A 24,629-nucleotide genomic window follows, 5' to 3' on the forward strand; every position below is an offset into this window, starting at 1 on the left:
GAACAACAATGGAAACTGACTCCCTCACTTCATCATCTTCATCTGTACAAAAACCTTTGGAGTAAAGACAACATAATACTCCACAACATCCACTAGAGGGAGTCACACTCTATGGCCACTCCACAGCTCCATACATTACTGACTGATCACACAAGCTGACTTTACACCACAACATTGTTGGTAGCACAGAGTCAGAGATTCAGGGAGGAGCTGAGCTGTTACTGAACTATAGAAGAGAGAGGAACACACAGAGTCAGAGTCAGAGATTCAGGGAGGAGCTGAGCTGTTACTGAACTATAGAAGAGAGAGGAACTTCCATATTCAGCAGAGTTCAATACACAAACCATCAACTTCACCTTTATTCAACATGCTCACACTGAAGAGTCTGGTTTCTCTGTTTGTTGTCATTTTAATAGGTATGTTAAATTATGCATGGAACTATCATTTATAAGATTAAATAGTTTATTGAATCTGGTTCACCATAATTTCTCTCTTCCTTTAGGAGTCAGCTGTGAAGAACTGAGTCCACTCCAGCCTGAAATCTTCAGTTCACAAGGCAGCACTGTTACTCTGTCCTACAACTACCCCAAACTGTCAACTGGTGATTATTTATTCTGGTATCGACAATATCCAGGAAAACCACCAGAGTTCCTCCTCTCTCATTCAGCTTCAGGAACAGTAACTACACCAATCCCTAGAGTGGATATAAAAGTTGAGCAAAAACAAATCAACATGATCATCTCCTCTGCTGCAGTGACAGACTCTGCTGTGTACTACTGTGCTGTGAGGCCCACAGTGACAGGAAACACCAAGACTCTGTACAAAAACACAAGCTGACACACTGACAAGCTGCTGGAAGCCTTTTTTCCACTGGTGAACTCCACTTTTTAGCTCCACTAGAGGGCCACATTATCAAGTAGGAGGTGCACTACTTCCTGACTGTGTTCAACCACTGTGTCAGTAATAAGTGGTGCTGTGAAGAGAACAAGTGTCAGAGTGAATGTTGAACATCAGCTAGTTTCTCCTGTTGATTTCAACCTTGTTGTAGAGATGGAACATTGGCTGTGGATTATTCTTGCTGCTCTTTTCTTTGGTAAGATAGAAAGCACAACATGTTTCCTCTTCAAACACCTCAACATGTTACTGAGCTCTACACTCACAGCTTTTAATGTTCATTCTACACAAAGTCAGAGCTCATCATTTCTCATGACATTTGTTAAACCTACTGATTGTTGTGCTTTAATCAATCATCTTTATTGATCCATCTCTTCCTCTGCATGTTCTGTTCTTCCCCAGAGTGTAAAGGAGAAGACAGAGTGATCCAGCCAACAGCTGCTGTCACTGCTGCTCAAGGAGACACAGTTACACTCAACTGTTCATTTGAGACCAGTGACCCAGGTCCCACTTTGTTCTGGTACAAACAAAACGAAAATGACTTTCCAAAGATGTTGATGCGGCATTATGAATCAGAAAAGGGGAAAAAGTCAGAAGGAAGATTTCAGACTGAAATCATCAGCACATCAGTTCCTCTGCAGATCCAGAAGCTTCAGGTATCAGACTCTGCTGTGTACTACTGTGCTCTGCAGCCCACAGTGACAGGAAACACCAAGACTCTGTACAAAAACCTTTGGAGCAAAGACAACACGATACTCCACAACATCCACTAGAGGGAGTCACACACTGTTGAAACAATGACTTATCAGAGACTGTGTCTGTGGACTGATGACAACAACATCACAGAAACATCAAAGACTGTTACCTGGCCCCGCCCACTTCAGTCCCCCTCAGCCAATGAGATGATGAGTGAGTCCAGAGCAGAAATGTTGGAAGAACTAAAAGCACAATCAGCTTGATGTTGAGGAGAAGGGCTGTGCAGCAGAGAGGCTGTTTAGTTTGTTCATTCTACTGCAGTGGAACAACATTGTTCATCTGCTGTCTGTTTGGCTTCAACTCCTCCAAAGACATGTTGCTTTACCTCTTTTTGCTTTTATCTCACTTCATAGGTGAGTTGGACAACAAATCAGTGTCTCAGTCAAGCTGCTCCATCAACTACATGTTTGACCTCCATTTGATTCTTTCACACTTGAAACTGCACAATAATCTGTCTTTGTCATCAAGTCCTGTACAATCTAGTTATGATGTGAGCTACAGTTGAGCTGTTTGTGTCCACAGAGTAACACTGGACACTGACATTTTCCACTGTCTTCTCCTCTCAGCCTCATGGACAATGTTAGTCTAACGGCTTCATCTTCTCTACTTTTTACAGGACTGATAGCTGGAGACTCAATCTCTCCTGTGAGACGTGAAGTCAGTGGAACAGAAGGACAACCTGTCTCACTCTCATGTCAGTATGAGACAACTAGTAATGTCTGGCTTTACTGGTACAGACATGATTCTGACCTTCAGGCTCCTCAGTTTATCCTCTGGAGAAGAGCAGATGGGAGCAGTGAATATAATCCCACCCCGACTCTATATCAATCTCAAACAACCAGATCATCAACTAAACTGACCATCAACAACCTAACCCTGGCAGACTCAGCTCTCTACTACTGTGCTCTAGAAACACAGTGATACAAAGTGTAGAAGAGGCTGTACAAAAACCTGAACACAGATATCTGACTCCTCTTCAAAGAGGAGGGAAGTGGTATTCAAACCACAGCTTCATATCAGATGGATTCTGCTCATTCCTGTTGTATCAGAGTCACTGTGGTTACAGCTGCTAATCAAACACTGTGGGACGATTCACAACAACAGAGAACAGCATCGTTAGCATAAAGATGGAGGTTTTATTATTGATATGGATAACAAACAGAACAGGGTCCAGTACTGAACCTTGTTGAACCCCTTTATGGTTTCCGGAGGTCACACACTGCTGCCTGAGAGATAGATCATCTTATTGACCTGTGTTATCTACACATGAGTACCTGAATCAAATCCACTCACTAATGCTGCCTTTACTCTGATTCTGGGTCTACATCATCTACTTAAACTAAATAAAACAACATTTTCTTCTTCTCAGTCTCTGTGTTCATCTAAGGAATGTGGTCTGACTTTAACAACCCAGTAAACAAGTCCATCACAGTCCACTCTGTTCTGGTCCTGTAGAGACACATGAGGAGAAGATGTAAAACCAACTGGTTGAACAGTAAGAAAGGATAAAAACAAAGATAATTAGAATAAGAGAGGCTGATCATTTGGGTGTTAAAGCTGTAAAAGACATTGAGGTGTGGTTTTGGTTCCTAGCGTTCAGTGATATGAGAGGAGGAACAGGTTGAGGAGGAGCAACTCTGTCAAAGAGCACAACAGAAAACAACTCCCACTGTCACACACATTCGATATCTAAACCACACATAACACACACACACTGTCTGAAAGATGCTCTCACTGCATCACTGTGGAATGTTTCCTTTGGTTCTCATCATACTCACAGGTAGGTTCAAGCAGGAAGAAGAAATGACTTTAGAGGATCTGTTTGCTAGAAACCACTGGAACAGCCAATCAGAATTTAACATGGTCTTTAACAACATTTATCTGTTTCTTTAGGAGTCAGCTGTGAACAACTGAGTCCAGTCCAGTCTGAAGACTTCAGCTCACAAGGCAGCACTGTTACTCTGTCATACAACTATGCAAAGAAACCAACTGCTAATGTTGAGTTTTACTGGTATCGACAATATCCAGGAAAACCACCAGAGTTCCTCATATCTCACTTAGGAACTCAAAATAAAACAGAGTCTGGACTGTCAGTTGAAGTGAGTGGTGATAAAACCAGGATGGATCTGCAGATCTCCTCTGCTGCAGTGACAGACTCTGCTGTGTACTACTGTGCTGTGAGGCCCACAGTGACAGGAAACACCAAGACTCTGTACAAAAACACAAGCTGACACACTGACAAGCTGCTGGAAGCCTTTTTTCCACTGGTGAACTCCACTTTTTAGCTCCACTAGAGGGCCACATTATCAAGTAGGAGGTGCACTACTTCCTGACTGTGTTCAACCACTGTGTCAGTAGTGATGGGATCGGCAGTTCTTTTGACTGTACTGAATCACTAGAATTAGTTCCTTAAAATGAGTCGTTCAAAAACTTCGTTCACCGAATCACCCCCCCCCCCCCCACCTCCTCTCTGTAAGGGACAGTGAAAAAAAAAAAATCTCCCGCGAATATCTGTACTGTACACTCTACGTCCCCTTTCCTTTTAAAAAAAAAATATTTTATATTATTTATATTTTTTTATATTTATTTTTATATTACTACACAGTGAACTCGAGTCCTCTGTGCACAGTACATTCACTTTACATGACGCTACACAGCTCTGTGCATGCAGTACACCAGGCAATGAGTGACACAGCGCCACATTCAGCACAGTACGTGAACCTGAATCACGTCTGCAGCAGCAGTTCTCTGGTGCAGGTTCGCCAATCACCAGTGAGTGACTGAGTAACAGCTTCCCCAGCGGCAGTTCTCTGTGTGTGCAGTAGGTTCGCGAATCATGAGTGAGTGAGTGGCAGCGCAAACCTGAATCACGTCCTCAGCAGCAGTTCTGTGTGCGCAGTAGGTTCGCAGGTAATGAGTGAGTGAGTGGCAGCGCGGACGTGAATCACCGTGTCAGTACGTTCGCGAACGACACGGAGTGAACTGGAGCCCTCAGCCCCGACTGTCAGTGAACGACGCGCACAGAGAGTGAACTGGAGCTCAGTTTAGAAAAAACAAACAAAAACAAAAAAACATTGAAGTCCACCAGTCTGTGACTTTTCCTAAAATGATGTTGGGCAGCTAGCACCCATTTTTGTTAAATACAATAAATATTATTCACACAAAAAATATCGATCATGTTTTCTCATTTGCTTTGATTTGCTCCGACATTATTGGGCTTGCTGCTTGCTTGTGTGTGTCCAGTCTGGCTACGTAACACACGCACGTCGCAGAAATTATTTTCCAGACTGGACAGACGGGTTGTGGAAGAGTTGTAGCCTACATGCAAGGGAAAAATATCAATATGATATCAAAAGAAAACGAAATTCGTTTTATAAAGCCAGTATTTAGGAGCAAACTAGTGTAAATGCACAGGGGAAAAATCTGAGTCGCTGTGCTTTTCATGTAAAGTGCCGACGTCAACACGTGTGCGGTGGTGGTGGTGGTGGTGGGGGGGGGGGGTCATCATCATCACCACCACTTGCTACTTCAAACAGTGTCCGCGCTCCTCTCTCCCTCTCATACTGCAGTTCTCTGACTCTGCAGCGGCGTTGCCAATTCCTCCTGTTCTTCAAAAAGCGTGTAAATGCCGGTACGCCATGGTCGGACTGGTCGTAAATTTCTGCACTTTCTCCCGACAGGTTTTGGTTTGATAGATCCCAAATTAGGCGGAGAAAAGTGCGTACGCACAAAACTGGGGAAAGAGCGTGTAAAAAAACGTGTATCCACAATGATAAATGAGGCCCCTGGACTGAGATCAACTAGTGTGCAGAGATGGAAACACCAGAAGCTGTTCCTTGGAAGAAGGTAGTGGCAGAGAGGGAGAATAAGGCTGAACAATTACATTCAAGTAGGTGGTGCAGACCCAGAGGTTACTCTGAAAATAGCACCAGTGTAGGTCAATGAGTAGTGAATCTTCAGGGCTGATTGAAACCAGACCAGCTGCTGAACTCTGGACCATCTGTAAGGATTTCACTGCAAACACAGGAAGGTTCACCAGAAGAGCAGAGCAGCAGTTGAGGTGAGAGGTAGCCATGGTCTGGACCAAGAGCTGGGTGGAGGACTAAGTCAAGTAAGGCCTGATTGTTGAGATGCTGTAAAGAGCAAAGTGGAACGGCTGAGAGATGAAGCAACATGGTCAGAGAAGGAGACCTGGTCATCCAACAGGACAACCAAGTTTACTGAGCCTTTAGGTAAGCGATGACAAGGTGATTGTGATATTAATACCATAATGAAGAGCCTGATTGGTCAGGATAAGTAGAAGTTCAGTGTCAGAGAGGTTTAGGTGAAGGTGGTGTTCTTTCATCCATGCAGTTATATCAGAGAAACAGACTGAGATCTGGTCTGAGACAGTGGGTGGTTTGGTGGGAATGACAGGTAAAGCTGTGTGTCGTCAACATACAGTGATGTCAGAAGGCATGTTAGTGGATGATTGGCTGAAGGAAGTCGTGTGTGTTGCTGTCATTTCTACAGCTCCAATCAACCTGAATGGAAACAGAGCACAACAAGGGGAGGAGCTACACAGCTGAATATGAAATACTTCATTTAGGGAGTGAAGGGCTGCTCAGTTCTCTACAGTGTTCATTCAATACAAGTCAAAATTATGTTGCTGCTTTCAGTTTGGATCATAATCATCTCCTTACAGTCTGGTCAGTATTGATCTGATCTAAGAGTTAGTGGAAGTGCATGATTAAATAAAAATATCTCTAAATATTTGTAATTTCAGTAATTTATGTTTAATTGTATTTGACGATTTTTAAAGTGTGATGATTAACCGTCTCTGTTGTCTCCAGGATGCTCTGAGGATTTAGTGAAATCACTTCAAGATGAAATGACGGCTTTGGAAGGACCTGCTGTGACTCTCTCCTGCAGCTACTCAGCCTCTGTTGACTTCATCTTCTGGTATCAACAGAAATCCAGTTCATCTCCACAGTTTCTCATCGCAGATTATTCACAGGCAAAACAAGTACTATCTGTAAACCATGACAAGGCAACTAAGGAGTTTAATCTGCAGATCTCCTCTGCTGCAGTGACAGACTCTGCTGTGTACTACTGTGCTGTGAGGCCCACAGTGACAGGAAACACCAAGACTCTGTACAAAAACACAAGCTGACACACTGACAAGCTGCTGGAAGCCTTTTTTCCACTGGTGAACTCCACTTTTTAGCTCCACTAGAGGGCCACATTATCAAGTAGGAGGTGCACTACTTCCTGACTGTGTTCAACCACTGTGTCAGTAATAAGTGGTGCTGTGAAGAGAACAAGTGTCAGAGTGAATGTTGAACATCAGCTAGTTTCTCCTGTTGATTTCAACCTTGTTGTAGAGATGGAACATTGGCTGTGGATTATTCTTGCTGCTCTTTTCTTTGGTAAGATAGAAAGCACAACATGTTTCCTCTTCAAACACCTCAACATGTTACTGAGCTCTACACTCACAGCTTTTAATGTTCATTCTACACAAAGTCAGAGCTAATCATTTCTGCTGACATTTGTTAAACCTACTGATTGTTGTGCTTTAATCAATCATCTTTATTGATCCATCTCTTCCTCTGCATGTTCTGTTCTTCCCCAGAGTGTAAAGGAGAAGACAGAGTGATCCAGCCAACAGCTGCTGTCACTGCTGCTCAAGGAGACACAGTTACACTCAGCTGTTCATTTGAGACCAGTGACACAACTCCCAATTTATTCTGGTACAAACAATATGTGAATGACTTCCCCAGATATGTATTGAGACGTGGTTCATATGGAAACAACAATGCCCCAGACTTCCGTGAAGAGAGATTTATTGCTTCGATCAACAACAAGAAATCAGTTCCTCTGCAGATCCAGAAGCTTCAGGTGTCTGACTCTGCTGTGTACTACTGTGCTCTGAGGCCCACAGTGACAGGAAACACCAAGACTCTGTACAAAAACCTTTGGAGCAAAGACAACACAATACTCCACAACATCCACTAGAGGGAGTCACACACTGTTGAACCTCAGTGGTTCCTGATGATCCAGTCTCCACTCCTTTCAGTCATGAGACACAGTTGTGATGAGGAGCTTTAGAAATGAAGACAACTCCACATATGAGTCTCCTCCTACTGCCTGCAGAGCTGCTGCTTGGCACACAACTGTTTGATTCCAGCTGTGAACATCAGACCAAACACAACTCACAAAAGCACTCAGCACTTCTTCAAAGTGAACATCCAGTGACAACATCTCAGCTCTGTGAACATGGACAGACTCACTGTGATTCTCTTCTTCTCAGCTCTCGTAGGTACGTATGTTTTAGACAAGAAAACCCCAAACACAGGGACATTTCCAAAGCTTTACACAACCAGGTTAGATATTCCTTTGAGCTAAAGCTCAGTTGAACATTTCAATGATACACATGTAGAGAAGAAAGAGTCATGACTTCATCACTAATAACTGCTGACTCTATCAACAGCATCATTTGTTTCAACAGAAAATGTCTGGTGTTTCTCAAATGATGGATATGTGACCTTGGAACAGAACTCTGAATATAACATGTTGTTTCCCTCACTAGGTAACAGCTTGGAAGATGATATTACTGCCAGCAGAGCTCAAGTCTTTTCATCAGAGGGAAGCACTGTTACTCTGTCCTGTAACTACTCTGGTTTCTCTAACAACCTCTACTGGTATCAACAGAAGTCCGGCTCATCTCCACAATTCCTCATCCAAGAACATTCAGGGGAAATACCAGGACTGTCTTTTAGACATGACAAGACAACTAAGGAGTTCCATCTGCAGATCTCCTCTGCTGCAGTGACAGACTCTGCTGTGTACTACTGTGCTCTGCAGCCCACAGTGACAGGAAACACCAAGACTCTGTACAAAAACCTTTGGAGCAAAGACAACACAATACTCCACAACATCCACTAGAGGGCCACATTATCAAGTAGGAGGTGCACTACTTCCTGACTGTGTTCAACCACTGTGTCAGTAATAAGTGGTGCTCAGTGGTTCCTGATGATCCAGTCTAGACTCTGTGTAGTGAAGAAGCAGCAGAGAAATGAACAGTTTGTTGAACCATAAAACAATGAATCACTGATGAGGATGAGGTGTGGGATGAAAAGTGAGTGGATGAGCAGCATCAATAGAAATAAGAACAATCAGATCTTCTGATGATGTCCAGAATGTTCTCTGCTGTTTTACTTTTAGAACTGAACCTACTTGACACGAGCTGTGGATTTTGCCTAGATAACAAATGTCAGAACACTTGCAGCTTGCCAAACAATTGTCCAAAGGACAACAAATAGATTGAAAAAGAAGCAGATCCAGATTTGATCCTTGTGGGACACCATAAGGGAGGTTGAGTTCCCCACAGCTACAGACAAAGTCCTGTTGGGTAGAGAGGACTGAAGTAGAGGATGCAGTCTCTTAGACCAACCCAGGTCTCAAGGTCTCAATGAGGATGAATGTGAATCTCTCTGAAACCAGACTGGCAGTGATCCATAACACTGTTGTTATTCATAGAACCAACCAGTAGAGAGGAAATATTTTCTCAGCACCCTAGATATGAATGAGGTTTTAGAGATTGGCCTGCAATAATGGAGGATGAGTGGGTCAAGATCAGGCTTCTTCAGGAGTCACAGTACAGTCACATGTTTGAAACAAGATGGAAAAAGCTAAGTGCCAAAGAGCGATAGATGATGGATAAGATAAAGGGCCTGACTGTTGTCCACACATCCTTAAAAGTTTAGGAGGGACAATCTGCAGCTGTGAGGAGGATTTGATCTGACTGACAGTGGTTTGTGAGACTGAGAAGGAGACAGGCTGAAATGGTGTAAGTAGTGCAGTGTGAGGAGGAGAGACTGGTACGACACATTTATCAGCCACAATGAGACTGGTAACATTCTCCACTTTTATCACAGAATGGCTCAGAAATGTCTCTGCTAGTTCAGAGCTAGAATCAGGACCAGGAGGGAAAGAGCTCCTCACAACTTCACCTTCAATAAGACTTTGGAGTTTGGGGAGTTTTAGCAATCAACCTGGAGAAGAAGGTAGATCATGGCTCTTTAACTGTAATCTGACAATTGGCGATAGAATCATACTCTGTATTAGTTATTGGACAATACTTGACCTTTAATTAAACAAAGCTTTATAAGACTCATGGTATAGAAGAGTGAGGAGAAACCAGATGAAGAAGAAGCTGCTACAGTGTGTTCAGCAGGAGGAAGTGTAAGAGAGGAGAGAAAATACAGATCTAAGAGGAGACAGAGAGATTCAGGGAGGAGCTGAGCTGTTACTGAACTATAGAAGAGAGAGGAACTTCCATATTCAGCAGAGTTCAATACACAAACCATCAACTTCACCTTTATTCAACATGCTCACACTGAAGAGTCTGGTTTCTCTGCTTGTTGTCATTTTAACAGGTATGTTACATTATGCATGGCTCTATAATTTATAAGATTAAATAGTTTATTGAATCTGGTTCACCATAATTTTTCTCCTCCGTTAGGAGTCAGCTGTGAAGAACTGGGTCCAGTCCAGACTGAAGTCTTCAGTTCAGAAGGCAGCACTGTTACTCTGTCCTACAACTACCCCAAACTGGCAACTGGTGATTATTTCTTCTGGTATCGACAATATCCAGGAAAACGACCAGAGTTCCTCCTCTCTCATTCACCTTCAGGAACAGTAACTACGCCAATCCCTAGACTGGAGATAAAAGTTGAGCAAAAACAAATCAGCATGACCATCTCCTCTGCTGCAGTGACAGACTCTGCTGTGTACTACTGTGCTCTACAGCCCACAGTGACAGGAAACACCAAGACTCTGTACAAAAACCTTTGGAGCAAAGACAACACAATACTCCACAACATCCAGTAGAGGGAGTCACACACTGTTGAACCTCAGTGGTTCCTGATGATCCAGTCTAGATTCTGTGCGTTGGTGGAATAATCTTGTTGCTCTGTTATTTCTGAGGTTGTGTTTTCTTGTGGTGCACCACAGGGTTCATTCCTTGGTCCTCTCACTTTCGATGGACATGATCCATTCACATCTGAGACCATTCACCAGTGGTCATCCATGGCCAGAACATGGTCCAGGTTGACTCCGACAGATAACTGTGTGTGACAGTTGATGGTCCTGTCACTATGCCTCCAATCGATCATGTGCCCTGGCTACTTCGCCACAGGGATGTCCTTTTGGTCGAATGGTCAGCGTGCATGACTATTACCCAGGAGACTAAGGTTCAAACCCCGCCCGGGCCCTCCTTCATCCTGCCACATGTGCATACACATCGACAACTAATTGTAATGGAGTGTTCAAACTGAAAACGTCTGTATCAGAGTCCAACAGTGATCACATACAATACGGTACAGAGGTGTCATACTATGGAATACATATTCCCACTTAGCAAAAACATGCTCATCTGTACAATGTTATAAAGGATGTCTGAAACACCATTTAATTTTTGTTTTGCAAATGGAACTGCTCTCGCATAAGTAATGGATGTACTGACACATATTTTATCTGCTTGTGTAATCTCCTTGAAATTATTTCTTGTTTGTTTCATTTGGTTTGTTCTTTAGTCGTTGTTTTTTGTTTGTTTCTTAATTTTTAAATTGTACTCCTTATTGTTATTCATACATTTGATCTTTTTTTTGTGTAATTTCTTTGTAAATTTTCATTTTTTTCCCATCATCTAAATATTTTTGATTGCTCATTTGTATATTTTGTTTTCTTTAGTATGATATTATATTCCTTGTTAACTATATGTGGAGGCACCTGATAAGTTCTTTGAGTTTTTGTCTCTTCCTGCACTTTAAATTGTTAAATTGTTACATTTACTTGTGTAATTTTTAACTGTGCAAATAAATCAAATAAATCAATCAAATACACAGACAAGAAAACAGATTACAACACAGAATGTGACATGGAAATGTTAACAAGAACTGATGGAGGAAGCTTCTGGTGGGAGGAAAGGCAGGAAGAGCAGGCCAGCTTCATGGGAGGACTGGATGGCAGACTGGTCCATGGGAAGGGAGGGCAGGCCGGTCTAACAGCAGGGGAAAGGGTAGGAGGGGGGCGATGCAGGCGGCGGCTGGTGCAGAGAGATGGAGCTCCGGTGGATCTGTGGAAACACAGAGAGAGTGAGACTCCAAGGCCAAACTACAAAGTGAGACAGATATTCAAGACAGTTCAAAATGTGCTTAGAGGAGAGGAGAGGGCTCCATATAACCAGATGTGTCCCCCAGCAGTCTAAGCCTATAGCAGCATAGCTATGAAATGGTTCAGAGCTACCTGAACCAGCCCTAACTAAAAGCACAACAGTCCCACAGTGTGTTGAGTGTAACGCTGAGGGAAGAAGACAGGGCTGTGATCAGGCTCCTCCTTCTAATCCACCACCTTAGTGTTGATGAAGACTCAACAGACAGAGCACAGCTGCTTCATCCTGGCTGGAGCTCACAGTGACTCAACACTGCAGACATGACGCCTCTGTTCATCTCAGTGCTGCTGGCTGCTGTGTGCCTTGGTATGAACACCACTGTTTCTGTGCTACCACTTCAACACTGACATGATTCTCTAACAGCTCACTGACACTGTCTGTTGGTGTTTTACAGAATCCAGAGCACAGAAAGACAACGTGCTGCAGCCAGAAGGAGACGTGACTGCTGCAGAAGGAGAAGCAGTAACACTTGACTGTCAATATAACAGCAGTTCAACTACTACGTATCTCTACTGGTACAAACAGGATGGAAACCAGAACCCAGTCATGATCCTGAGCCGCTTTAAACTGGATGAAGGAAACACAGCAGACGACTTCAGAGAGAGGTTTTCATCAACTCTGAATTCCTCCTCAAGATCAGTTCCTCTGAAGATCCAGAAGCTTCAGGTGTCTGACTCTGCTGTGTACTACTGTGCTCTGCAGCCCACAGTGACAGGAAACACCAAGACTCTGTACAAAAACCTTTGGAGCAAAGACAACACAATACTCCACAACATCCACTAGAGGGCCACATTATCAAGTAGGAGGTGCACTACTTCCTGACTGTGTTCAACCACTGTGTCAGTAATAAGTGGTGCTTTGAAGAGAACAAGTGTCAGAGTGAATGTTGAACATCAGCTAGTTTCTCCTGTTGATTTCAACCTTGTTGTAGAGATGGAACATTGGCTGTGGATTATTCTTGCTGCTCTTTTCTTTGGTAAGATAGAAAGCACAACATGTTTCCTCTTCAAACACCTCAACATGTTACTGAGCTCTACACTCACAGCTTTTAATCTTCATTCTACACAAAGTCAGAGCTCATCATTTCTGCTGACATTTGTTAAACCTACTGATTGTTGTGCTTTAATCAATCATCTTTATTGATCCATCTCTTCCTCTGCATGTTCTTTTCTTTCCCAGAGTGTAAAGGAGAAGACAGAGTGATCCAGTCAACAGCTGCTGTCACTGCTGCTCAAGGAGACACAGTTACACTCAACTCCTCATTTGAGACCAGTGACACAACTTACTATTTATTCTGGTACAAACAAGATGTGAATGACTTCCCCAGATATGTATTGAGGCGTAGCCCATTTGGAAACGACAATGCTCCAGAATTCCAGGAAGAGAGATTTGATGCTTCAATCATCAACAAGAAATCAGTTCCTCTGCAGATCCAGAAGCTTCAGGTGTCAGACTCTGCTGTGTACTACTGTGCTGTGAGGCCCACAGTGACAGGAAACACCAAGACTCTGTACAAAAACCTTTGGAGCAAAGACAACACAATACTCCACAACATCCACTAGAGGGAGTCACACACTGTTGAACCTCAGTGGTTCCTGATGATCCAGTCTCCACTCCTTTCAGTCATGAGACACAGTTGTGATGAGGAGCTTTAGAAATGAAGACAACTCCACATATGAGTCTCCTCCTACTGCCTGCAGAGCTGCTGCTTGGCACACAACTGTTTGATTCCAGCTGTGAACATCAGACCAAACACAACTCACAAAAGCACTCAGCACTTCTTCAAAGTGAACATCCAGTGACAACATCTCAGCTCTGTGAACATGGACAGACTCACTGTGATTCTCTTCTTCTCAGCTCTCGTAGGTACGTATGTTTTAGACAAGAAAACCTCAAACACAGGGACATTTCCAAAGCTTTACACAACCAGGTTAGATATTCCTTTGAGCTAAAGCTCAGTTGAACATTTCAATGATACACATGTAGAGAAGAAAGAGTCATGACTTCATTACTAATAACTGCTGACTCTATCAACAGCATCATTTGTTTCCACAGAAAATGTCTGGTGTTTCTCAAATGATGGATATGTGACCTTGGAACAGAACTCTGAATATAACATGTTGTTTCCCTCACTAGGTACCAGCTTGGAAGAAGATATTACTGCCAGCAGAGCTCAAGTCTTTTCATCAGAGGGAAGCACTGTTACTCTGTCCTGTGACTACAAAGTTAAAGCGTACAGTCTCCAGTGGTATCGACAGGATCCTGGATCAGCTCCTCAGTATCTTCTCTTGATCATTGATGCTAAAGATCCTTCAGTGTCCAGAGCAAAATCTCTAGACCCTCGACTGACTGTTGAACTGAATGAAAACAGAAACCAGGTCCATCTGCAGATCTCCTCTGCTGCAGTGACAGACTCAGCTGTGTACTACTGTGCTCTGCAGCCCACAGTGACAGGAAACACCAAGACTCTGTACAAAAACCTTTGGAGTAAAGACAACACAATACTCAACAACATCCACTAGAGGGAGTCACACACTGTTGAACCTCCGTGATTACTGATGATCCAGTCTAGGGAAAAATAATCTTGTTGTTCTGTTATTTCTGAGGTTGTGTTTTCTTGTGGTGCACCACAGGGTTCGTTCCTAGGTCCTCTCATTTTCAATGGACACGATCCATTTACATCCGAGACCATTCACCAGTGGTCATCCATGGCCAGAACATGGCCCAGGTTGACTCCTACAGATAACTGTGCATGTACACATTGACAATAAATTGTAATGGAGTTTTGAAGTTGAAAACATCTGCATCAGGGTCCAACAGTGATTACACTTTGAAAGCTGAGGGTCTTTGGGGGTGTCGGGTGAAGCGGTGGGTTGAGCTACACCCCATGTGTAGAGGCTGGAGTCCTCGCTGCAGGTGGCCCTGGTTCAAGTCCCGCATTGGGTTGCCCTTTCCTGCATGTCCTTCCCATTTCCTGTCTCTCTCAACTGAACTATGTAATAAAGTCATAAAAGAAGCCAAAAAAGTGAACAAGTTAATGGTCTTTGGTGTCAACCAGAAATGTTGCTCCTCTTATGGCATCTCAGCCTGGTTTATTCATATTAGTGAAAGGCTGGATTACCCAGCAAAAACAAAGAGCCATGACATTTGTGTTGTAATGGCACTTTCTTTCATGGCACAATAAGAGCTGGGCTTAGGGAAACACAAGTGACATGAACACAGTAAGTGACTGTTCAGGGCCGGATCGTTTTTAAAACACAATATGGTTTAGTTACGACCATGTAACTTGTGTACTTTTTTTTTCTGTTGATGTTGGTGTTGCTGCTTAATGTTGCTTCTGTTTTGTCTGTAGAGGCTGCTGTTTGAATTGAGTTTATGTTAGTTTGTGTGTGTCTGCATGGACTTTCGCTGAGTTCTCTCTTTTGTCCACTATTCAGATTTAGGTTTTTAATCATTGAATGTATTGTGGGACGTTTACATTTGTTTAAATGTTTTTATTAATGTGCAATGTCCCTGATCTCTAAACCTTTAAATAAATAAATACATGAAACAAGTAAACTCAAGTCCAGACAGTCTCCAGTGTTCTGTTATCAGTCATATGATAAAGTGGACCAAAGATGCGAAGTGAACTAAAGATACCCACTGCCTCCTGATAATGTTTAGTCAGACAGCATCCAACACTCAAGCCCACTTTTTAAAGAAATATGTTTGAGTTCAAGATGAATCCACTTTAGGAGCATTAATAGGCTCTATGCCGCTTAAATTCTGACAAGAATCTAAAAAAAGCTGTGGTTGCTAGCACTTTGCCTTGGCTGGCACTTCACCTTCTTTTCCCTGTCTTTACTCAACATTTTTCAAACATAAAACATAAAAGCGATAAAAAACATTATACATTACATACAACATAAAAGAGACTATAACGTTATAACTACCTGTAGCAAAAGAACGCGTAGAAGTAGCTGGCTGTGGTCTCTTTGATTTGTTTTTACCGCGCGTTGTGCTTGTCAGAATCTAAGCGGAAGTGGAGTTACCCGGTTTCCGGTTTGGTCATGTGACCCTCGGCATAGAGCCTATTATGTTTTCTTGGGTTTGCAGATCCTGAAAAGGTGTTCAACTCTTTGACTGACCACAGCTACCTTTATGTGACTCCTGTCATAGAAGAGTGAGTAAAAACCAGATGACGAAACTGCTACAGTGTGTTCAGCAGGAGGAGGTGTAAGTGAGGAGAGAAAATAGAGATCGAAGAGGAGACTGAGAGATTCAGGGAGGAGCTGAGCTGTTACTGAACTATAGAAGAGAGAGGAACTTCCATATTCAGCAGAGTTCAATACACAAACCATCAACTTCACCTTTATTCAACATGCTCACACTGGACTACTGTGCACTGTCTCTACTGTTTGTCTCTAGTCTAACAGGTATGTGACATCACACAGGAAAATGAACAGAAACTATATAATGAAACATTGACATCATCTTATAACAGAGTTCTCTCTTCCTTTAGGAGTCAGCTGTGAAGAACTGATTCCAGGCCAGACTGAAGACTTCAGGACACAAGGCAGCACTGTTACTCTGTCCTACAACTTTTCGAGAGATCCAACTGGAAGTGATTATTTTTTCTGGTATCGACAATATCCAGGAAAACCACCAGAGTTCCTCATTTCTCACTTTGGGACAGGAGCACTGTTGAACAATGCAACCCCTGGACTGAAGATTAAAGTGGTGGAAAAACAAATCAGCATGATCATCTCCTCTGCTGCAGTGACAGACTCTGCTGTGTACTACTGTGCTGTGAGGCCCACAGTGACAGGAAACACCAAGACTCTGTACAAAAACCTTTGGAGCAAAGACAACACGATACTCCACAACATCCACTAGAGGGAGTCACACTCTATGGCCACTCCACAGCTCCATACATTACTGACTGATCACACAATGTGACTTTACACCACAACATTGTTGGTAGCACAGAGTCAGAGATTCAGGGAGGAGCTGAGCTGTTACTGAACTATAGAAGAGAGAGGAACTTCCATATTCAGCAGAGTTCAATACACAAACCATCAACTTCACCTTTATTCAACATGCTCACACTGAAGAGACTGGTTTCTCTGTTTGTTGTCATTTTAATGGTATAAGGTATAAGGTATGTTAGATTATGAATGGTTCAGTCATTTTTTAAATTATTATTTTTTTATTGAATCTGGTTCACCTCCATTTCTCTCTTCCTTTAGGAGTCAGCTGTGAAGAACTGAGTCCAGTCCAGACTGAAGTCTTCAGGTCACAAGGCAGCACTGTTACTCTGTCCTACAACTTCTTGAAAAAAGGAATCAATGTTTATAATTTCTTCTGGTATCGACAATATCCGGGAAAACCACCAGAGTTCCTCATCTCTCATCAGGAGTCAGGGGAACTACTATCAGATCCAGTTTCTGGACTGTCAGTTAAAGTGAATGGTGACAAAACCAGGATGGATCTGCAGATCACCTCTGCTGCAGTGTCTGACTCTGCTGTGTACTACTGTGCTGTGAAGCCCACAGTGACAGGAAACACCAAGACTCCTCCAAGACCTTTGGAGCAAAGACAACACAATACTCCACAACATCCACTAGAGGGAGTCACACACTGTTGAAACAATGACTTATCAGAGACTGTGTCTGTGGACTGATGACAACAACATCACAGAAACATCAAAGACTGTTACCTGGCCCCGCCCACTTCAGTCCCCCTCAGCCAATGAGATGATGAGTGAGTCCAGAGCAGAAATGTTGGAGGAACTAAAAGCACAATCAGCTTGATGTTGAGGAGAAGGGCTGTGCAGCAGAGAGGCTGTTTAGTTTGTTCATTCTACTGCAGTGGAACAACATTGTTCATCTGCTGTCTGTTTGGCTTCAACTCCTCCAAAGACATGTTGCTTTACCTCTTTTTGCTTTTATCTCACTTCATAGGTGAGTTGGACAACAAATCAGTGTCTCAGTCAAGCTGCTCCATCAACTACATTTGACCTCCATTTGATTCTTTCACACTTGAAACTGCACAATAATCTGTCTTTGTCATCAAGTCCAGTACAATCTAGTTATGATGTGAGCTACAGTTGAGCTGTTTGTGTCCACAGAGTAACACTGGACACTGACATTTTCCACTGTCTTCTCCTCTCAGCCTCATGGACAATGTTAGTCTAACGGCTTCATCTTCTCTACTTTTTACAGGACTGATAGCTGGAGACTCAATCTCTCCTGTGAGACGTGAAGTCAGTGGAACAGAAGGACAACCTGTCTCACTCTCATGTCAGTATGAGACAACAAGAAGTAGTGCTTATCTTTACTGGTACAGACATGATTCTGACCTTCAGGCTCCTCAGTTTATCCTCTGGAAAAGAGGAAAGGGGGGCACAGCTGAATATATTCCTGACAAACGATATGAATCCCAAACAACAGAAACATCAACTGAACTGACCATCAACAACCTAACCCTGGCAGACTCAGCTCTCTACTACTGTGCTCTAGAAACACAGTGATACAAAGTGTAGAAGAGGCTGTACAAAAACCTGAACACAGATATCTGACTCCTCTTCAAAGAGGAGGGAAGTGGTATTCAAACCACAGCTTCATATCAGATGGATTCTGCTCATTCCTGTTGTATCAGAGTCACTGTGGTTACAGCTGCTAATCAAACACTGTGGGAGGATTCACAACAACAGAGAAATATATCATCAGCATAAAGATGGAGGTTTTATTATTGATATGGATAATGAACAGAACAGCGTCCAGTATTGAACCTTGTGGAACCCCATTTGTTAATCAGAGAAATGTAGAACAATGGTTTTCTACATTCACACACTGCTGCCTGAGAGATAGATCATCTTATTGACCTGTGTTGTCTACACATGAACACCTGAAGCAAATCCACTCACTCACGCTGCCTTTACACTGATTCTGGGTGTGCACCATCTACTTGAAACATGAAGAGAAGATGTAAAACCAACTGGTTGAACAGTAAGAAAGGATAAAAACAAAGACCAGCAGAATGGTGTATGTGGTTGAAGAGTCTGCCGGCATTGAGTACAAGACAAATTTCCCCACAGGGAGACAATAACGTATACATCTATCTATCTGTGTCTATATATAACTATCTAGAACAACAGAGGCTGATCATTTAGGTGTTAAAGCTGTAAAAGACATTGAGGTGTGATTTTGGTTCCTAGCGTTCAGTGATATGAGAGGAGGAACAGGTTGAGGAGGAGCAACTCTGTCAAAGAGCACAACAGAAAACAACTCCCACTGTCACACACATTCAATATCTAAACCACACATAACACACACACTGTAAGATGCTCTCACTGCATCACTGTGGAATGTTTCCTTTGGTTCTCATCATACTCACAGGTAGGTTCAAGCAGGAAGAAGAAATGACTTTAGAGGATCTGTTTGCTAGAAACCACTGGAACAGCCAATCAGAGTTTAACATGGTCTTTAACAACATTTATCTGTTTCTTTAGGAGTCAGCTGTGAAGAACTGAGTCCAGTCCAGACTGAAGTCTTCAGCTCACAAGGCAGCACTGTTACTCTGTCCTACAACTATGCAAAGAAAGCGACTTTTCAGGATTATTTCTTCTGGTATCGACAATATCCAGGAAAACCACCAGAGTTCCTCATCTCTCACTTAGGAACTCAAAATAAAACAGAGTCTGGACTGTCAGTTACAGTGAGTGGTGATAAAACCAGGATGGATCTGCAGATCTCCTCTGCTGCAGTGACAGACTCCGCTGTGTACTACTGTGCTGTGAAGCCCACAGTGACAGGAAACACCAAGATTCTGTACAAAAACACAAGCTGACACACTGACAAGCTGCTGGAAGCCTTTTTTCCACTGGTGAACTCCACTTTTTAGCTCCACTAGAGGGCCACATTATCAAGTAGGAGGTGCACTACTTCCTGACTGTGTTCAACCACTGTGTCAGTAATAAGTGGTGCTGTGAAGAGAACAAGTGTCAGAGTGAATGTTGAACATCAGCTAGTTTCTCCTGTTGATTTCAACCTTGTTGTAGAGATGGAACATTGGCTGTGGATTATTCTTGCTGCTCTTTTCTTTGGTAAGATAGAAAGCATAACATGTTTCCTCTTCAAACACCTCAACATGTTACTGAGCTCTACACTCACAGCTTTTAATCTTCATTCTGCACAAAGTCAGAGCTCATCATTTCTGATGACATTTGTTAAACCTACTGATTGTTGTGCTTTAATCAATCATCTTTATTGATCCATCTCTTCCTCTGCATGTTCTGTTCTTCCCCAGAGTGTAAAGGAGAAGACAGAGTGATCCAGCCAACAGCTGCTGTCACTTCTGCTCAAGGAGACACAGTTACATTCAACTGCTCATTTGAGACCAGTATTTACTCAAATGCTTATTTATTCTGGTACAAACAAGAAGTCACTGTGGTTACAGCTGCTAATCAAACACTGTGGGAGGATTCACCGGAGCAGCTCATCCACATCAGTCACAAACCAACTGGATCAGGCTTCACACTCAAGACTCCATGAAAACAAATGAATGGAAACTGACTCCCTCACTTCATCTTCTTCATACACTGTGGCTCATTAGGCCACAATGAGCTCTTTCCATTGTTCACCATCCCTGTCAACATGTAGAGACACACAGCGACACACAATAAAGCATCAACTACTAAGACTCTGAAATCAGCAGTAGTTTTTGTTTTCTTGTTGTAGTCTTTTCACAGTCTTTCTTCTCTTGGATGTAAATGGACAGTTTAGTATCTGTTGGTCAAACACAAAGATGGTGGAGTTGTTGTGGAAGCTTCAATCAGCCAATGATGAACGTTGATGAACCTTCAGCTGTTAGAGTTTTATTCTACTGAGTTTTTCCTCAGACTTCAATGTGTGAAAACAAAGACTGTGAAAAGACTAGAACAAGTGTCATGTTCAAACATTGATTCAGAGTTGATCTGTCATCAGTAAGATAAAGATATTAAAGGAGCTGCAACAGCTTCACAACAATTAGCTCCATTTATCTGTTGAGGAACAAAGTGAATCTGCAGCAGCTGGAAAACAGGAAACAGGTCAGCTGGAGTTTCCAGTGACCACCACTGTTACGGCCGGTAGGGGTTCGGCCTTGTGCTTGTCTGTGTCTCTCTCCCTCTCCCTTTAACCTCACAGCACCATCCAGGTCCCAATCAGGACAACGAGGCTCACCTGTGCTGCTGAGCTTAAGAACCCTGCAGTTGACACTGGAAGACGGGGGCAGTGCTAGGGACTGCTGGGCTTGCCTGCCTCCCATCATTGGCTTTTGTTTGTTTTAGTTTGTTCTAATTTGTTTGTATCACTTTTATGTTTTGTATTAAATCTCCTTTTAGTTAATTTAGTGACTTTGTGTTTGTGTTGGGGTCATTGTTCGGTCCATTGTTATGCCCCTCTGGGCCAACGAAGTTCTGGGGCGTAACAATTGGGGGCTCGTCCGGGATCTGAACAATCATGAGGTGAAGTAAAGGTTTGTAGCTGTTGTGTGATGTAGTAGTCTTCTTTTCAAGATGGTTTGTGATTTAACTCCCTGTCTGTGTTAGCTTGAGAGTTCCCTGTGAGGTAGTCATCGGGCAGAGAGAGACTCTTGCCACTTTGTTGTTTTGCCTTTCTTATTTTTGGTGGTGAAACCTGGGTGTGGGTACGTTTTCTGTGTGGCAGTGGACCTTGCCTTGGTCCATTGTTCACTTGCAGAGTTCAACGTTTAAAGAAGCCTCCCGGGAAGCCACTGAAGACTAGATAGTTAACCATATCACAGGGTGTCTCTCCACAACGTCACTTTTCAGCAGAGTTGCACAGCAGCGTAATCACAATCTCTTGTGGGTTGACTCTACCTCTAGTTACGTCTGGATTTTGTGTAAAATAGTAACAGTAACTTTTGATATGTGACTTTTGGTGTGGTACCTGTACAGTACGTTTGTTGGGTAATTTGGTTGCAGCTTAGGTGTAAGTTGGCAACATTTTGTGTAGCAGTGGCTACTGTGTGACCTCTTTTGTGTGTGCTGTTGCAGTGCACTTTTGGTTGAGTCACTTGTGTGTTACTGGTTGCTTAGTTGTGGCTTCGTTTGGACCTTGTGTGTGTCACTCCATAGATCAGTGGATCTTTGTGTGATGGAGTTGACTTAGTGAATTATAAGGTCAGTGTCTGTTGGTTAATGGCAGACTGCTTGGTGCCCATTTTGTGTCGTTGCAGTGGCAATTCACCTTGTTCGGGTCTTTGTGTGTTGATTAGCAACTTGTGTGACCCTTTAGGTTGTGGCTGCACTCGATTTTTGGTTGGTCATCTGCATTGTGGTAGGTAAATTGGCCTTCGTTTTGTAGTTTCCTCATGGTGGTAGCCATTTTGGTATCTGGTGGGAGTGGCACCCACTTGTGTGGCTACTGTTGGCTGCTCACTCTTTTACATCGAGTGGCAATGTTTTGTTTGCCCTTTGTGTATTTTGATCTTGTTGGATCCACTGTGACCCTTTTCGTTTGTCCTGACAGCTGACCAACGAAGTTCTGGGGCGTAACAACCACATACAACAAGTCAGAGGAGGAAGGAGAGCACAACAGTCCCACAGTGTGTTGAGTGTAACGCTGTCAGTAGAGGGAAGAAGACAGGGCTGTGATCAGGCTCCTCCTTCTAATCCACCACCTTAGTGTTGATGAAGACTCAGACAGAGCACAGCTGCTTCATCCTGGCTGGAGCTCACAGTGACTCAACACTGCAGACATGACGCCTCTGTTCATCTCAGTGCTGCTGGCTGCTGTGTGCCTTGGTATGAACACCACTGTTTCTGTGCTACCACTTCAACACTGACATGATTCTCTAACAGCTCACTGACACTGTCTGTTGGTGTTTTACAGAATCCAGAGCACAGAAAGACAACGTGCTGCAGCCAGAAGGAGACGTGACTGCTGCAGAAGGAGAAGCAGTAACACTTGACTGTCAATATAACAGCAGTTCAACAGCTACTACGTATCTCTACTGGTACAAACAGGATGGAAACCAGAACCCAGTTATGATCCTGAGCCGAGTTAGACTGGATGAAGGAAACACAGCAGACGACTTCAGAGAGAGGTTTTCATCAACTCTGAATTCCTCCTCAAGATCTGTTCCTCTGAAGATCCAGAAGCTTCAGGTGTCTGACTCTGCTGTGTACTACTGTGCTCTGCAGCCCACAGTGACAGGAAACACCAAGACTCTGTACAAAAACCTTTGGAGCAAAGACAACACAATACTCCACAACATCCACTAGAGGGCCACATTATCAAGTAGGAGGTGCACTACTTCCTGACTGTGTTCAACCACTGTGTCAGTAATAAGTGGTGCTGTGAAGAGAACAAGTGTCAGAGTGAATGTTGAACATCAGCTAGTTTCTCCTGTTGATTTCAACCTTGTTGTAGAGATGGAACATTGGCTGTGGATTATTCTTGCTGCTCTTTTCTTTGGTAAGATAGAAAGCACAACATGTTTCCTCTTCAAACACCTCAACATGTTACTGAGCTCTACACTCACAGCTTTTAATGTTCATTCTACACAAAGTCAGAGCTCATCATTTCTGCTGACATTTGTTAAACCTATTGATGTGTTTGCTTTGATCAATCATCTTTATTGATCCATCTCTTCCTCTGCATGTTCTGTTCTTCCCCAGAGTGTAAAGGAGAAGACAGAGTGATCCAGCCAACAGCTGCTGTCACTGCTGCTCAAGGAGACACAGTTACACTCAACTGTTCATTTGAGACAACTGACACATATCCCACTTTATTCTGGTACAAACAAAAAGAGAATGACTTTCCGAAGATCTTGATGCAGCATCTCAAATCAGAGAAAGGAAGAAAGTCAGAAGGAAGATTTCAGACTGAAATCGTCAGCACATCAGTTCCTCTGCAGATCCAGAAGCTTCAGGTGTCTGACTCTGCTGTGTACTACTGTGCTCTGCAGCCCACAGTGACAGGAAACACCAAGACTCTGTACAAAAACCTTTGGAGCAAAGACAACACAATACTCCACAACATCCACTAGAGGGAGTCACACACTGTTGAAACAATGACTTATCAGAGACTGTGTCTGTGGACTGATGACAACAACATCACAGAAACATCAAAGACTGTTACCTGGCCCCGCCCACTTCAGTCCCCCTCAGCCAATGAGATGATGAGTGAGTCCAGAGCAGAAATGTTGGAGGAACTAAAAGCACAATCAGCTTGATGTTGAGGAGAAGGGCTGTGCAGCAGAGAGGCTGTTTAGTTTGTTCATTCTACTGCAGTGGAACAACATTGTTCATCTGCTGTCTGTTTGGCTTCAACTCCTCCAAAGACATGTTGCTTTACCTCTTTTTGCTTTTATCTCACTTCATAGGTGAGTTGGACAACAAATCAGTGTCTCAGTCAAGCTGCTCCATCAACTACATGTTTGACCTCCATTTGATTCTTTCACACTTGAAACTGCACAATAATCTGTCTTTGTCATCATGTCCTGTACAATCTAGTTATGATGGGAGCTACAGTTGAGCTGTTTGTGTCCACAGAGTAACACTGGACACTGACATTTTCCACTGTCTTCTCCTCTCAGCCTCATGGACAATGTTAGTCTAACGGCTTCATCTTCTCTACTTTTTACAGGACTGACAGCTGGAGACTCAATCTCTCCTGAAAGACGTGAAGCCGGTGAAAGAGAAGGACAAACTGTCTCACTCTCATGTCAGTATGAGACATCTGAGACAATTGTGTATCTTTACTGGTACAGACATGAT

The 24,629-nt window shown here is 43.1% G+C and overlaps 1 protein-coding gene and 1 gene segment (V, D, J or C); one reads left to right on the forward strand and one right to left on the reverse strand.

Annotated features, from left to right (window-relative positions):
• Positions 1 to 24,629, reverse strand: part of LOC146978040 (major histocompatibility complex class I-related protein 1-like) — a 568,607-nt gene that overhangs the window by 98,283 nt on the left and 445,695 nt on the right. The gene's annotated exons all lie outside the window — the stretch shown is intronic.
• LOC146978044 (T cell receptor alpha variable 19-like) lies at positions 19,777 to 23,286 on the forward strand. The segment is given in 4 exon segments: positions 19,777 to 19,949; positions 20,153 to 20,295; positions 22,378 to 22,399; positions 22,741 to 23,286. Coding segments are annotated over 4 exon segments (600 nt in total).

This window comes from Trachurus japonicus, chromosome 11, assembly GCF_045865225.1.
Source record: "Trachurus japonicus isolate A0001 chromosome 11, Traja_1.0".
Taxonomy (NCBI): domain Eukaryota; kingdom Metazoa; phylum Chordata; class Actinopteri; order Carangiformes; family Carangidae; genus Trachurus; species Trachurus japonicus.